The sequence below is a fragment of the Hyla sarda genome, chromosome 11 (genome assembly GCF_029499605.1).
Source record: "Hyla sarda isolate aHylSar1 chromosome 11, aHylSar1.hap1, whole genome shotgun sequence".
Classification (NCBI taxonomy): Eukaryota; Metazoa; Chordata; class Amphibia; order Anura; family Hylidae; genus Hyla; species Hyla sarda.
The window spans coordinates 68,867,712-68,884,850 of record NC_079199.1 but is presented as its reverse complement, the minus strand read 5'-3'; the positions used below and the strand labels follow the sequence as shown (position 1 = coordinate 68,884,850).

Here is a 17,139-nt window from a genome sequence, read left to right as displayed (position 1 = left end):
TGTGTATCACATTTTTTTGTGCAGAAAAAGGAGTGACTTATTACTTTTTCTATTCAGGATTTTCTAGCTTTCGGCCATATGAACATGCCCTTAATATCTTGTATGGTTACATTTTTGTATTTACCTGGAACTTCATAGACAGAGCTGGCTGGTCTGGTTGATGTGTATGACACGGCTAAGTTATGACTCTCCTTGTCTTTCTGCCAGTGACGGTAGACCAGAAATAGCGCAATTAATGCGACCACCAAAATTACCAGGGCGATGATACCAATCATGGGTCCAATGGAATCTGCACTCACAGATGTCTTTGGAACCATTGTAAATGGGACATCAAGTGCTGCATAAAAAGGAAATTTTTTAAGTAGTCATGAAGGATATCAGTAAAATGGCACTTTAAAATACCTGCACTCACTATAATTAACTGCAGTGCCTCTTGTACCTAAGGGTTTACCCTGAACAAAATGATGATAGCCACACCTAAAGGATGGTCATAGCAAATACACAAATTGCAGATATGATCAAAATCAATATTCAAAGGGAATCAGTCATCATTGTCACCCACACTAACCTGTTGGTACTGGTTGGTAGTGCGAGTGACACTGATAATAATGATTCTGAACAAACCCCAATCCATGGTCTTGTTTCCCTGTTATTCTACTAATTCCAGCGGCAGATATTACATAACCTCTACTGTCAATCAGCGACCTCGGCGCTCACGCTTTATACTCCTTGCATCATGGCTTACATTACCGAGCAGTGATGCCAGGAGTACAGAGCATGACCCCCCCAAGGATGCTGATGGGCTACAGCGGTCACATGACATTTGCTCCTAAGCTAACAATGGAGTGCTGACTTGAGGCTAAACAAGGAATCAGTGCAGGATCGGTGGGGGGTCACAGTTTTTACTTTAAAAATGTTTTCAAAACATGGGTAACCTCTTCAACCGTTAACTGCTCTCTTAACATGTGTTTCACCTTGTGCGTCTGTAACAAGGCCAAACATCAAGGGTATCTAATATTTTGATCAGGGTCATTTGGGTAATTTCTGACATCATTTTGATTTCTAAAGGAGCCAAACAAGTGTGTGATAATGAATGGCTTTATATGATCACTATCCTTAAAGTAAAATGTCCTAGGGACAATGTTCCGAGTGTTCAGACCCCAACCTATGATATAAACGAGATGGTAGAGAGGTGCCCAGCAGCATGCTACTGCCCCCGCTCTGTGTCTATTAGACTTGCATTGACATATGACACAGATCTGGAAGAGAATGTGCTAAACACATACTTCACCTGGTTTGTTCTCGTCATCGGTCAGGGCCTGAACACTCAGACCACGACCTACAAAAATGTTTGACTTGACTGTATGACATTACAAAAGTTTTTTTAAATGACTGGTACCAAGACAGTTTTTTGCATGATTAATCATATTTTCTAAATCAATGCTAAAATTTCACAATTTCTGCCAGAGTATTCAAAAATTGAGCACAACTATAATAAATGATTTATATCATTATATACCATCCTGATCTGCATACCTTTTTCACAACGTGCACCAGACCAACCAGCCTCACATTGGCAATGACCAGTCACGTGGTCACAGGTGGAATTGTGGAGACAATCACAGACCTGGTAGCATTTGAGCCCGTATGTCCTAGGAGGGCAGCCTGTTGAAGAATATAGTACATGTTATTAAAGGTATATATAAAAAAAAAAAAATAGCAAATAACAGTGTGTGATTCTGATGAGAAACAATATGGATTTCAGACTTTTATAGACATTGCAGCTAGACTGGAATCACTGGTCACAATTGTGCCCTAATGGAGCAGAGCTAAAATGCAACCAACACTGAACTCAGTGAACAGCAGATATGTATCATCCAGAGATAGTGGCCTCTATATAATATTAATACTTGAGATCTATTTTTAATAAATTAGTAAATTATAATTGATAGAAACCCCCTAACCCTGCAATTTCCACTTACGATTATCACAGTAGGGTCCATGATATCCAGGCAAGCAGGAGCACTTTCCAGTAATATGATCACATTCCGCTCCATTTTGGCATCTGCATTTGTTCATACAGTTTTCTCCGAACGTCCCTAGAGGGCACACTAGCACAGCAGAACACACTGTACATCACAAACAGCTCTTAGCACAGAGACATCAAGCATCATTGAACATGACATTAATATAGTTTTGTGCATTGCCACATCAGCGGTTTCACTATATTTAATCATAAACTACATATACTCATATACTATGAGCAATTTGGAACATAAAAGAGCCAGATAATGGAGGAGTATTCTGCTTAACCCCTTTTAACTAACATAAAGTCCCTCAAGCCCTTTAGACTTACCTTCAGAACATGTTTTCCCATTCCATCCTGCAAGGCAGCGACAAGTCCCATCAATAGCATTACATTGTCCTCCATTTTGGCAAGAACAGATATTAGTGCAATCTTTCCCCCATAGCCCTAGAGGACAAGCTGAAATAAAAAATGCCATACAATCAGGGCTGGTACAAAGATTTTAGTCTACACAGGCAAAGGTGCATTTTCGTAACAGCCACATTTGTAATGCTCCAGTACAAATATTCTGCTGGGGGAAGTGTGACAGTGTTTCACTCACCATGCACAGCGATTCACCCACGAGCCTGCTCCCCAGCCATACTGAAACAGAAGTGAAGTCCTTCTCCTAACTGACTCCAAGTGACTCCTCCGGTTCAGATCGTGACTTCACAGTCAGGCAAAGGACATCCTTGCTGCTCCGCTCTTTTAGTCACATGACCAGGTAAGCATAGAAAAGAGCAGCAGAGATGTCCCTTTGCCTGACTGTGAAGTCACGATCTAAACTGGAGGAGTCATTTGGAGTCAGTCAGGAGAAGGACTTCACTTCTGTTTTGGTATGGCTGGGGAGCAGGCTCGTGGGTGCATCGCTGTGCATGGTGAGTGAAGCACTGTCACACTTCCCCCAGCACAGATGCAGGTATTACCCCCCCCCCCCACACACACACACACACTTTGCAATGCAGTTCTGCCACCACTGTTCTGAAGGATTCCAGTGCCCTGGGAGCTGCTGAGTGGAGCAGATGCAGGATTCTTCAGGGCGCACAAATCTTCAATACACTGGTTCACAGCCATCCAGCCAGCACTAATCCTCTCTGAACTGATTCCCTCAATACCCGCACGGCTCAGTGCCCTTAACCCCTTAAAGTGTACCTGTCGCCAAAAAAAAACTTTTGATATAATGTAGATAATATCATTATATGTATATTTGTAATATACATTGGTTAAAAATGTGTATATTTTTGGGTGAAAAAATACTGTCCCTGCAGCTATTCCCTGTGTGTCTCTAGGAGGAGTCCAAATACAGGAAGTGAAGGCAGGAGAAGCAGGGATCTGTGCAGGCTCCTGGCTTGTCAATCATCCTGATGTGTGAGCCAGGGGCATGTCATAGAGCCTCAGTGTGGAGAGCCCTGCATGTCCTAAGTGTACAGAGCCCTGCTTATCCATCCATACTTCCTGTATTTGGACTCCTCATAGAGACACACAAACAATAGCTGTAGGGACAAAAGTATACACATTTTTTAACCAATGTATATTACAAATATACATATAATGGTATTATCTACGTTATATAAAAAGTTTTTGTTGACGGCAGGTACACTTTAAGGATTCAGCCATTTTACACCTTAGGACCCGGCCATTTTTTGCACATCTGACCTCTGTCACTTTAAACATTAATAACTCTGGAATGCTTTTAGTTATCATTCTGATTCCGAGATTGTTTTTTCGTGACATATTCTACTTTAACATAGTGGAAACATTTTGTCGATACTTGCATCCTTTCTTGGTGAAAAATCCCCAAATTTTATGAAAAATTTGAAAATTTTGCATTTTTCTAACTTTGAAGCTCTCTGCTTGTAAGGAAAATGGATATTCCAAATAATTTTTTTTAAATTCACATTTCCAATATGTCTACTTCATGTTTGTATCATAAAATTGACGTGTTTTTACTTTTGGAAGACACCAGAGGGCTTCAAAGTTCAGCAGCAATTTTCCAATTTTTCACAAAATTTCCAAACTGGCAATTTTTCAGGGACCAGTTCAAGTTTGAAGTGGTTTTGAAGGGTCTTCATCTTAGAAATACCCCACAAATGACCCCATTATAAAAACTGCACCCCCAAAGTATTCAAAATTACATTCAGTCAGCGTTTTAACCCTTTAGGTGTTTCACAGGAATAGCAGCAAAGTGATGGAGAAAATTCACAATCTTCATTTTTTACACTCGCATGTTCTTGTAGACCCAATTTTTGAATTTTTACAAGGGGTAAAAGGAGAAAATGTATACTTTTGTTTGTAGCCCAATTTCTCTTGAGTAAGCACATACCTCATATGTCTATGTAAAGTGTTCGACGGGCGCAGTAGAGGGCTCAGAAGTGAAGGAGCGACAAGGGGATTTTGGAGAGTATGTTTTTCTGAAATGGTTTTTGGGGGGCATGTTGCATTTAGGAAGCCCCTTATGGTACCAGAACAGCAAAAAAATAAAACACATGGCATACCATTTTGGAAACTAGACCCCTTGAGGAATATAACAAGGAATGAAGTAAGCCTTAATACCCCACAGGTGTTTCACGACTTTTGCATATGTAAAAAATGTTTTAAAAAATTTCACTAAAATGTGTGTTTCCCCCAAATTTCACATTTTTGCAAGGGTTAATAGCAGAAAATACCCCCAATTTGTAACACCATCTCTTCTGAGTATGGAGGTACCCCATAAGTTGACCTGAAGTGCACTACGGGCAAACTACAATGCTCAGAAGAGAAGGAGTCATATTTGGCTTTTTGAGAGCAAATTTTGCTCGGGGGCATGTCGCACTTAGGAAGCCCCTATGGTGCCAGGACAGCAAAAAATACCCACATGGCATACCATTTTGGAAACTAGACCTCTTGAGGAACATAACAAGGAATAAAGTGAGCCTTAATAGCCCACAGGGGTTTCATGACTTTTGCATACGTAAAGAAAAATAAAAAATTTTCACTAAAATGTGTGTTTCCCCCCCAAATTTCACATTTTTTCATGGGTTAATAGCAGAAATTACCCCTCAAAATTTGTGACCCCATCTCTTCTGAGTATGGAGGTACCCCATAAGTTGACCTGAAGTGCACTACGGGCAAACTACAATGCTCAGAAGAGAAGGAGTCATATTTGGCTTTTTGAGAGCAAATTTTGCTCGGGGGCATGTCGCACTTAGGAAGCCCCTATGGTGCCAGGACAGCAAAATAATCCCCACATGGCATACCATTTTGGAAACTAGACCCCTTGGGGAACGTAACAAGGGGTAAAGTGAGCATTTATCCCCCACTGGTGTCTGTCAGATCTTTGGAACAGTGGGCTGTACGAAATTTTTAATTTGCACAGCCCACTGTTCCAAAGATCTGTCAGACACCAGTGGGGTGTAAATTCTCACTGCACCCCTCATTACATTCCATGAGGGGTGTAATTTCCGAAATGGGGTCACATGTGAGTTTTTGTTTTTTTGAGTTTGTCAAACCGCTGTAACAATCAGACACCCCTGTGCAAATCACCTCAAATGTACATGGTGCACTCTCCCTTCTGGGCCTTGCTGTGCGCCCCCAGAGCACTTTGTGCCCACATATGGGGTATCTCCGTAGTCGGGAGAAATTGCATTACAAATTTTGGGGGTCTTTTTTCCCTTTTACCTCTTGTCAAAATGAAAAGTATAGGGCAACACCAGCATGTTAGTGTAAAAATATATTTTTTTTTACACTAACATGCTGGTGTAGACCCCAACTTCACCTTTTCATAAGGGGTTAAAGGAGAAAAGCCCCCCAAAATTTCTCCCGAGCATGGCGATACCCCATATGTGGCCCTAAACTGTTGCCTTGAAATACGACAGGGCTCCGAAGTGAGAGCGCCATGTGCATTTGAGGCATGAATCACTATGCCAGTGATTCCCAAACAGGGTGCCTCCAGCTGTTTCAAAACTCCCAGCATGCTTGGACAGTCAACAGCTGACCGGCAATACTGGGAGTTGTTGTTTTGCAACAGCTGTAGGCTCCATTTTGGAAACCAGACGTTTTGGCGTACCATACGTTTTTCATTTTTATGTATGTGTATATGTAGTGTTTTTTACTTTTTATTTTATTTTGTGATAGTGTAGTGTAGTGTTTTTAGGGTACAGTCACACTGGTGGGGGATTACAGCGAGTTTCCCGCTGCAAGTTTGAGCTGCCGCGCAAAATTTGCTGCATCGCAAACTTGCAGCCTGATACTCACTGTAAGCCCCCTGCTCGTGTGAATGTACACTGTACATTCACAGGGGGGGGGGCTTCACCTGTTGCAAAACTACAACTCCCAGCATGCACAGTCTATTAGTGCATGCTGGTAGTTATAGTTTTGCAACAGCTGGAGGCACACAGGTTGGGAAACACTGAGTTAGGAAACAGACAATGTTTCCCAACCAGTGTGCCTCCACAACTCCCAAACATTCTCAGGCATGCTGGAAGTAGTAGTTCGGCAACATCTTTAGAGCCAGATGTTGCCGAACTACAACTCCCAGCATGCTGGGAGTTGTAGTTTTGCAACATCTGGAGGACTACAGTTTGCAGACCACTAATGCAGTGGTTCCTAATCTGTGCCCTTCCAGATGTTGCAAAACTACAACTCCCAGTATGCCAAAACTGTCCAGGCATGCTGGGAGTTGTAGTTCTGCAACATCTGAAGGGCCAGATGTTACAGAACTACAACTCCCAGCATGCCTGGATAGTAAGGGCATGCTGAGGATGTGTAGTTTTGCAACATCTGGAAGGGCACAGTGGTCTCCAAACTGTGGACCTCCAGATGTTGCAAAACTGCAACTCCCAGCAAGCCCAGACGCCAAGGGCTGTCTGGGCATGCTGGGAGTTGTAGTGTAAGGGGACCAGATGGAGCAGTCCAGATCGCTTTTCGCCACCGCCGAAGATCAACTCACCTGTCGCCACCACCGCCGTCTCCGCCGCCGGGATCTGGGTCTTCAGGGACGAGGTAAGTACCGGGGCCTGGGTCCCAGCACTCCCCCGTCCCCCGCCGCGTCCTCCGGTCTTCCTCCCGTCCTCTCTCCGGACTTCCAGGGGCCGGGCAGGAGGAAGTAACCCCCCCCCCCCCCTGCAATTGGTCGGTTAACTAACCGACGAATCGCAGTTGATAGGAGGAGGTGGCAGGCTTGCCACCTCGCTCCTATACTTCAGCAGGGTCCTGGCTGTCTGTGACAACCGGGACTCATGCAAAATTACCGGGCGGTCGGGTCCCAGAGACCCGATCGGCCCGTTATCGCCGCAGATCGCAGGGGCGATTTCCCTCGCGATTTGCGCCGACATGGGGGGCAAACATGGCCCCCCTGGCGTTTGCCCTGGATGCCTGCTGAAGCATTTCAGCAGGCATCCGCTTCCGATCTCTGCCTGGCGCGTGGCAGGGACCGGAAAACGACAGGACGTACGGGGACGTCCTGGGTCCTTAAAGCCCAGGGTGCGGGGATGTCCCCGTACGTCCTGGGTCCTTAAGAGGTTAAAGGGGTACTCCGGTGGAAAACATTTTTTTTTTAAATCAACTTGTGCCAAAAAGTTAAACAGATTTGTAAATGGCATAGTTAAAAAGAAAAAAAAACTTTCAGTACTTTTTAGCAGCTGTATGCTACAGAGGAAACTCTTTTCTTTTTGAATTTCTTTTTTGTCTTGTCCACAGTGCTCTCTGCTGACACCTGATGCCCGTATCAGGAATTGTCCAGAGCAGGAGAAAATTCCCATTGCAAACATATGTTGCTCTGTTAAGTTCCTGACATGGACAGAGATGTCAGCAGAGAGCACTGTGGACAAGACAAAAAAGAAATTCAAAAAGAAAATAATTTCCTCTGTAGCATACAGCTGCTAAAAAGTACTGGAAAGGTAAATATTTTTAAATAGAAGTCATTTACAAATCTGTTTAACTTCTGGCACCAGTTGATTTAAAAAAAAAAAATATAATGTTTCCCACTGGAGTACCCCCTTAAGCAGCTACCTAAACTGCCTTAACCCCTTAAGGACATAGTCCTTAAGGACCGAGGGCATATGGATACGCCTTGAGCATTTCCGGCCCCCGCCGCTAGCCGGAGGAGCGCCGGAGCCGGATGCCTGCTGAAATCGTTCAGCAGGCATCCCGGCATATCACCCAGGGGGTCATTATTTCCCCCCATGTCGGCTATCGCAGCGCATCGCTCGTCAATTCAGACAAGCGATGCGCTGCGATTCCGTTCCCCGCCGCCCGCCGGGCGGGGATCGGAGCCGGAGGACCTCCTATACCGGTGTTCTGCAGCGGTTCCGGGCCATCAGGGTCACATGTCACCCTGTGACCCGGATATAGATGGTGACTGGTGGTGTAGTATACACCACCAATCACCATCCATGCTCTACAGGGGGCTGGCATTGTGGCCACCCCCCTCAGTACAGTTGTGATTGGGTGGCCAAAGTGGCCACACCAATCACAATGTAATGGGAGGGGATGGTGGGGGCTAGGAGCACGTTGCTCTGTTCTGCCCGCCATTCCACTCAGATCTGGTGTGCAGGACGGAGTCCCGTGCTGCCCACCATCCCCTCAGTTGAAAAAAGTGCCCCTTGCCCCCTTTCTGCGGCCCCTTGGCACAGAAATCACACAGGGTAAGCTTTAGATTAGGTAGGGACAGGTTAGGGTTAAAAAAAAAAAAGCCTTTTTTTTTCCACCGCTTACCTCAGTGGTTGTCCGTGGGTCCGTAGCACCTTTAGCTGCGTGACCCCGGCCCTGCTGGGTCTGTGGTCGGCCGCCAGCCTTTTTTTTTGGTGCAGATCTTTTTTTTTTTTTTTCCTAAGCGTGTGTGCGGACCCTCTTAGTTATAAAAGAGCGGTCCGCCACCGTTTGTTAAAGCCCACTCACCGCTGATCAGTCCCGTAGTACTGATCGGCGTTTTTTTTTGTGGTGCCGGAGCTTTTTTTTCCGTTTTCTAAAGTGTTTTTGCACCCATAGGCGGTCCGTGCCACCAGTAGCAGGCGTGTACTGTGTGTGCGGCGTGCCTCACCGCTGTCAGTGATTTATCACTGATCAGCGTTTTTTGGGGTTCAGGTGGGTGCATTTTTTTTCGGGGTAAAGCGTTTTTTTATTTTATTTTTCGGGTTTTTTGTGTGGGGGTCTGTGAACAAGCCACCAGCCACTGTTCTGGGCTGAGTGGCCAGACCCCCCACTGACTTCTGTGCCCCCTGCCGCCACAAGCGCTAACCAGTGTGCACACCACTGATTAGATAAACGCTTTTTTTTTGCGCAGGGCTTTTTTGCGCTAGAAGTCCCCCTTTTTTTTTTTTTTTAAAGTCCCCTTTTTATTTTATATTTTTTTCTGTTAGGGCGGGTTAGTTTAGTTAGGTTAGGTTAGGGAGGGTTAGGGCGGGTTAGGGAGGTAGTATCCCACCACACCACACGCAGCACACACACCAATAAAGTTTCCCCCCCCCCCACACACACACACACCCCCGTATCCCCATTAGAGTAGGGAAATGGCCCGCAGAGTGTTTTCGGCGGAGGAGGCATATGACATAATTGCCTCCGACACCGAGAGCGGCTCTGAGGACGATGAAGACCCCACCTTCCTTATTTCATCGTCCTCCTCATCATTTAGTTCTGATTATGAGCCACCAAGGCGGCGGAGACGCCGCCGTGCGGTGCCGCAAACCTCCTCTGCCCTTGACCCTGTGCCCCATGCTAGTATGAGTCCCCTTGGCGCTCATACTAGTGAAGCCCCCCTGCCAAGATAACTGGTACATTGTACCGGAGAACTTGACTGGGCTGAGCCAGCGGACCACGAGCCCATGATTCCTGAGTTTGTTGGCAACTCAGGAATCAAAATTAACATCGCCGGGTTCACTGAAAAGGACTTTTTCGGTCAATTTTTTCAGTGACGACTTTGTTAATTTGATGGTTACACAGACAAATCTGTACGCCCAACAGTTCGTCGCCGCTAACCCGGGCTCACTTTTAGCTAGACCCGGCGGCGTGACTCCAGTCGATGCAGCCGAAATTAGGACATTTTGGGGCCTCGCGCTGCATATGGATATAGTTAAAAAACCCAGTGTCAGGCAATATTGGACTAGGGACGTCTTTTACCAGACACCCCTCTACAGTATGGCCATGGCATGTTCCCGGTTCGAGGCCATTCGGAGATGTTTGCATTATGCTGATAATGCGGCATGTCCCCCCGAACTGATCCCGCGTATGACCGCCTGTATAAAATCAGGCCGGTCATCAATCACTTCGGGGCCAGATTTTGGGAGGCCTATGTCCCGGGGCGGGAGGTCTCTATTGATGAGTCGCTCATCAGCTTCAAGGGGAGACTCTGGCAATACAGCTTCTGGCAATCCCTACCAAGCGAGCGCGGTATGGCGTGAAGATGTATAAAGTTTGCGAGAGTACCTCCGGGTACACTTGCAAGTTTATAGCGTATGAGGGACGAGATTCCCGTTTTGAACCCCCAGAATGTCCCCCCACTCTGGGTGTTAGCGGGAAAATCGTTTGGGGCCTTTTGCACCCATTGCTAGATAAAGGTTACCACCTTTACGTGGATAACTTTTATACTAGTATCCCTCTCTTCACATCCCTCGCCGCCAGATCCACGGTCGCTTGTGGGACAGTCCGGAAGAATCAAAGAGGCCTTCCGCCCCATCCCCTACATGCTCCTATCCCCCGGGGTGAGTCCCGTGCCTTTTCCCATGAGAACCTGTTGTTGGTCTGGTATAAGGACAAGAGGGATGTCCTTATGCTCACCACAATTCATGGGAATGGCAGCACCCCTGTCCCTGTGCGAGATACCGCGGGACCGGTCCTCAAGCCCGATTGTATTCTGGACTACAATCGGTATATGGGGGGAGTTGATCTTTCTGATCAAGTCCTCAAGCCATATAATGCCATGCGGAAAACACGTGTATGGTATAAAAAGGTTGCGGTCTACATGGTACGGGTTGCCATGTACCACTCTTTTATACTGTACCAGAATGTTGGCAACACAGGGACATACCTGGAGTTCCAAGAGGTAGTTCTAAGGGCCCTCATCTTTGGTGACCGCCAAAGAGCGGGTCAGAGCACCTCTGGAACTTCAGTGCCCCGGATCGTCCCCGGCCAACACTTTGAAGGTGAGGTCCCCCACACTGGAAAGAAGGGACAATCTCAGAAAAAATGCAGATTGTGTCACAAGAGGGGGATTCGGAAGGAGACCACCAATCAGTGTGACACTTGCCCCGATCATCCGGGCCTCTGCGTTAAAAACTGCTTCAGGGAGTATCACACTTCCATGGAGTACTACATTTTTTATCCTTTTCCCTGATTTTAATTCCCCAGAATTCGGCTCCAATGTACCAGTCCAGGGTACATTGACTTCCAAATTTTATACCAAAATACCCTACCCCAAAAAAACAAACCCAAAACCTCTTTCCCAATCCCCCTCATAATATCTTTGTCCTCCAAAAAATGTCAACAGCATTGGAGGTTTGCAGTTGCCTCAAATGCGCAACGCTCTCTCTCCCCACCTAAGCGGGTTGCGCATTTGAGGTAACAGAATAGGGACGGCCCCACACATCCCCTTCCCAGAATGATGATTCAGAGTATAGGGTTTGGGGCGGGCATCATTTTTACTTTTGGCTGTACTCTGGGTCATCATTCTGGGAAAATAATTGGCATATCAGTTCTAAAATTGCAATTTTCTTCCCCCTATAGTACTCTTCATCCATTCCTGCAAAATAAATGAAGGGAACACCCGTCTGTTCCAAATGTCCACTTCACCCTATACACCTTCCCATGTGGGTGTTCCTTTCTTGTATTTTCCTCTGAATGTATGTAACTGTTAGGTCCGTAACAAACATCCACCTCAAATGCGAAGAGTTCTCGCTGAGCTCTGTCGTATTTCCAGGCGACAATTCGGAGTCACATGTTAGTTATTTCCAGAAAGATGAAGCAGAGCATAGGTTGAAAATTGCAATTTTCAAAAGCTACCCTTCATCCATTCCTGGAAAATAAATTTAGGAAACACCTGTGCGTTAAAAATGTCCTCTTTACCCCTATACCCATTCCTCAGGGTGGGTACTTTCTGTAATGGTGTCACATGTGGGTGTTTCATTTTTGTATTTTCCTCGGAATGTATGTAACCGTCAGCTACTGATATGCCAAAGGCCACAAATACAAAGTGACCTCTATGACTTCTGAGCCTTGTTGTGCGCCCGCCCAGCACGTTACCCCATATGTGGATGTATTTTTATAGTCAGGGGGAAAAGCCCTCAAAAAGTTGTAACCCAATATCTCATATTACCCCTTGTGAAAATGTAAAAAATTGGGTAACACCAGCATTTTAGTGTAAAAAAATAAAATTTTCCAATTTATGGACCACTTTTCAAAAAACCTGTGAGGTGTTATTTCCCACTGTACCCCTTGTTACGTTCATTGAGGGGTGTAGTTTCTAAAATGGTGTCACATGTGGGTTTATTTTTGCTTTTGGGGGCTTTATAAATGCACACGACCCCCGACTTCAATTTCAACAAAATTTTCACTCCTTCTATTCTGAGCATTGTAGTGCATCCACAGAGCAATTTACATTCACATATGGGGTATTTTTTTTTCTCAGACAAATTTGTTCTACAAATTTTGGGGGCCTTTTGCCCTATTACCCCAATGTGAAAATGAAACATTTGGGGTAACACCATCAGCCAAAATGGGACTCCTTCTCTTCTGAGACCTGTAGTGCGCCAGCAGAGCATTTTTCACCCCCATATGGGGTGTTTTCTGAATCGGGAGAAATTGGGCTTCAAATTTTGGGGGGTATTTTCTGCTTTAACCCTTTGTAAAAATGTAAATTTTTTGGGAAACCAAGCATTTTAGGTAAAAAAATTTTTTTTTTTTTTTACTTATGCAAAAGTCGTGAAACCCCTGTGGGGTATTAAGGTTCACTTTACCCCTTGTTACGTTCCCCAAGGGGTCTAGTTTCCAAAATGGTATGCCATGTGGTTCCTTTTTTTGCTCTCCTGGCACCATAAGGGCTTCCTAAATGCGGCATGCCCCCAGAGCAAAATTTCCTTCCAAAAAGCCAAATATGACTCATTCTCTTCTGAGACCTGTAGTGCGCCAGCAGAGCACTTTTCCCCCCCTTATGGGGTGTTTTCTGAATCGGGAGAAATTGGGCTTCAAATTTTGGGGGGTATTTTCTGCTTTAACCCTTTGTAAAAATGTACATTTTTTGGGAAACCAAGCATTTTAGGTAAAACATTTTTTTTTTTTTTTACTTATGCACTTATGCAAAAGTCGTGAAACCCCTGTGGGGTATTAAGGCTCACTTTACCCCTTGTTACGTTCCCCAAGGGGTCTAGTTTCCAAAATGGTATGCCATGTGTTTTTTTTTTGCTGTCCTGGCACAATAGGGGCTTCCTAAATGCGGCATGCCCCCAGAGCAAAATTTCCTTCAAAAAAGCCAAATGTGACTCCTTCTCTTCTGAGACCTGTAGTGCGCCAGCAGAGCACTTTTCACCCCCCATATGGGGTGTTTTCTGAATCGGGAGAAATTGGGCTTCAAATTTTGGGAGGGATTTTCTGCTTTAACCCTTTGTAAAAATGTACATTTTTTGGGAAACCAAGCATTTTAGGTAAAAAACAAATTTTTTTTTTTACGTATGCAAAAGTCGTGAAACCCCTGTGGGATATTAAGGCTCACTTTACCCCTTGTTACGTTCCCCAAGGGGTCTAGTTTCCAAAATGGTATGCCATGTGGTTTCTTTTTTTGCTGTCCTGGCACCATAGGGGCTTCCTAAATGCGGCATGCCCCCAGAGCAAAATTTCCTTCAAAAAAGCCAAATGTGACTCCTTCTCTTCTGAGACCTGTAGTGCGCCAGCAGAGCATTTTTCACCCCCATATGGGGTGTTTTCTGAATCGGGAGAAATTGGGCTTCAAATTTTGGGGGGTATTTTCTGCTTTAACCCTTTGTAAAAATGTTAATTTTTTGGGAAACCAAGCATTTTAGGTAAAACATTTTTTTTTTACTTATGCAAAAGTCGTGAAACCCCTGTGGGGTATTAAGGCTCACTTTACCCCTTGTTACGTTCCCCAAGGGGTCTAGTTTCCAAAATGGTATGCCATGTGTTTTTTTTTTGCTGTCCTGGCACCATAGGGGCTTCCTAAATGCGGCATGCCCCCAGAGCTAAATTTCCTTCAAAAAAGCCAAATGTGACTCCTTCTCTTCTGAGACCTGTATTGTGCCAGCAGAGCACTTTTCACCCCCCATATGGGGTGTTTTCTGAATAGGGAGAAATTGGGCTTCAAATTTTGGGGGGTATTTTCTGCTTTAACCCTTTGTAAAAATTTACATTTTTTGAGAAACCAAGCATTTTAGGTAAAACATTTTTTTTTTTACTTATGCAAAAGTCGTGAAACCCCTGTGGGGTATTAAGGCTCACTTTACCCCTTGTTACGTTCCCCAAGGGGTCTAGCTTCCAAAATGGTATGCCATGTGTTTTTTTTTGCTGTCCTGGCACCATAGGGGCTTCCTAAATGCGGCATGCCCCCAGAGCAAAATTTCCTTCAAAAAAGCCAAATGTGACTCCTTCTCTTCTGAGACCTGTAGTGCGCCAGCAGAGCACTTTTCACCCCCCATATGGGGTGTTTTCTGAATCGGGAGAAATTGGGCTTCAAATTTTGGGAGGGATTTTCTGCTTTAACCCTTTGTAAAAATGTACATTTTTTGGGAAACCAAGCATTTTAGGTAAAAAACAAAATGTTTTTTTTTTACGTATGCAAAAGTCGTGAAACCCCTGTGGGATATTAAGGCTCACTTTACCCCTTGTTACGTTCCCCAAGGGGTCTAGTTTCCAAAATGGTATGCCATGTGGTTTTTTTTTTTGCTGTCCTGGCACCATAGGGGCTTCCTAAATGGGGCATGCCCCCAGAGCAAAATTTCCTTCAAAAAAGCCAAATGTGACTCCTTCTCTTCTGAGACCTGTAGTGCGCCAGCAGAGCACTTTTCACCCCCATATGGGGTATTTTCTGAATCGGGAGAAATTGTGCTTCAAATTTTGGGGGGTATTTTCTGCTATTACCCTTTTTAAAAATGTAACATTTTTGGGAAAACAAGCATTTTAGGTAAATTTTTTTTTTTTACATTTGCAAAAGTCATGAAACACCTGTGGGGTATTAAGGCTCACTTAATTCCTTGTTACGTTCCTCAAGGGGTCTAGTTTCCAAAATGGTATGCCATGTGTTTTTTTTTTTTTTGCTGTCCTGGCACCCTAGGGGCTTCCTAAATGCGGCATGCCCCCAGAGCAAAATTTCCTTCAAAAAAGCCAAATGTGACTCCTTCTCTCCTGAGACCTGTAGTGCACCAGCAGAGCACTTTTCACCCCTGTATGGGGTGTTTTCTGAATCAGGAGAAATTGGGCTTCAAGTTTTGGGGGTATTTTCTGCTTTAACCCTTTGTAAAAATGTACATTTTTGGGGAAACCAAGCATTTTAGGTAAAAAATTTTTTATTTTTTTTTACTTATGCAAAAGTCGTTAAACCCCTGTGGGGTATTAAGGTTCACTTTACCCCTTGTTACGTTCCCCAAGGGGTCTAGTTTCCAAAATGGTATGCCATGTGGTTTCTTTTTTGCTGTCCTGGCACCGTAGGGGCTTCCTAAATGCGGCATGCCCCAGAGCAAAATTTCCTTCAAAAAAGCCAAATATGACTCATTCTCTTCTGAGACCTGTAGTGCGCCAGCAGAGCACTTTTCACCCCCATATGGGGTGTTTTCTGAATCGGGAGAAATTGGGCTTCAAATTTTGGGGGGTATTTTCTGCTTTAACCCTTTGTAAAAATGTACATTTTTGGGGAAACCAAGCATTTTAGGTAAAAATTTTTTTTTTTTTTTACTTATGCAAAAGTCGTGAAACCCCTGTGGGGTATTAAGGCTCACTTTACCCCTTGTTATGTTCCCCAAGGGGTCTTGTTTCCAAAATGGTATGCCATGTGTTTTTTTTTTGCTGTCCTGGCACCATAAGGGCTTCCTAAATGCGGCATGCCCCCAGAGCAAAATTTCCTTCAAAAAAGCCAAATGTGACTCCTTCACTTCTGAGACCTGTAGTGCGCCAGCAGAGCACTTTTCACCCCCCATATGGGGTGTTTTCTGAATCGGGAGAAATTGGGCTTCAAATTTTGGGGGGTATTTTCTGCTATTACCCTTTGTAAAAATGTACATTTTTTGGGAAACCAAGCATTTTAGGTAAAACATTATTATTTTTTTTTACTTATGCAAAAGTCGTGAAACCCCTGTGGTTTTTTTTTTTTTTTGCTGTCCTGGCACCATAGGGGCTTCCTAAATGCGGCATGCCCCCAGAGCAAAATTTCCTTCAAAAAAGCCAAATGTGACTCCTTCTCTTCTGAGACCTGTAGTGCGCCAGCAGAGCACTTTTCACCCCCATATGGGGTGTTTTCTGAATCGGGGGAAATTGGGCTTCAAATTTTGGGGGGTATTTTCTGCTATTACCCTTTTTAAAAATGTAAAATTTTTGGGAAAACAAGCATTTTAGGTAAAAAATTTTTTTTTTACATTTGCAAAAGTCATGAAACACCTGTGGGGTATTAAGGCTCACTTAATTCCTTGTTACGTTCCTCTAGGGGTCTAGTTTCCAAAATGGTATGCCATGTGTTTTTTTTTGCTGTTTTGGTACCCTAGGGGCTTCCTAAATGTGACATGCCCCCCAAAAACCATTTCAGAAAAATGTTCTCTCCAAAATCCCCTTGTCGCTCCTTCCCTTCTGAGCCCTCTACTGCGCCCACCGAACACTTTACATGGACATATGAGGTATGTGCTTACTCGAGAGAAATTGGGTTACAAATATATGTAACTATTGGTTTACAAATATATTTGCTGCTATTCCTGTGAAACACCTAAAGGGTTAAAACCCTGACTGAATGTCATTTTGAATACTTTGGGGGGTGTAGTTTTTATAATGGGGTAATTTATGGGGTATTTCTAATATGAAGACCCTTCAAATCCACTTCAAAACTGAACTGGTCCCTGAAAAATATCGAATTTCAAAATTTTGTGAAAAATTGGAAATTTGCTGCAGAACTTTGA

The 17,139-nt window shown here is 44.4% G+C and overlaps 1 protein-coding gene across 6 annotated transcripts in view; it reads right to left on the bottom strand.

The window, feature by feature from the left end:
- Positions 1-17,139, bottom strand: part of PEAR1 (platelet endothelial aggregation receptor 1) — a 443,307-nt gene that overhangs the window by 33,687 nt on the left and 392,481 nt on the right. For all 6 annotated transcript variants that reach the window (XM_056545694.1, XM_056545692.1, XM_056545693.1 and 3 more), the window contains 4 exons: positions 2,357-2,485; positions 1,983-2,111; positions 1,537-1,665; positions 125-337 (listed from right to left, as the gene is read on the bottom strand). In XM_056545694.1, coding sequence (XP_056401669.1) covers positions 125-337; positions 1,537-1,665; positions 1,983-2,111; positions 2,357-2,485 — 600 coding nt within the window. The remainder of the gene's footprint in view (positions 1-124; positions 338-1,536; positions 1,666-1,982; positions 2,112-2,356; positions 2,486-17,139) is intronic.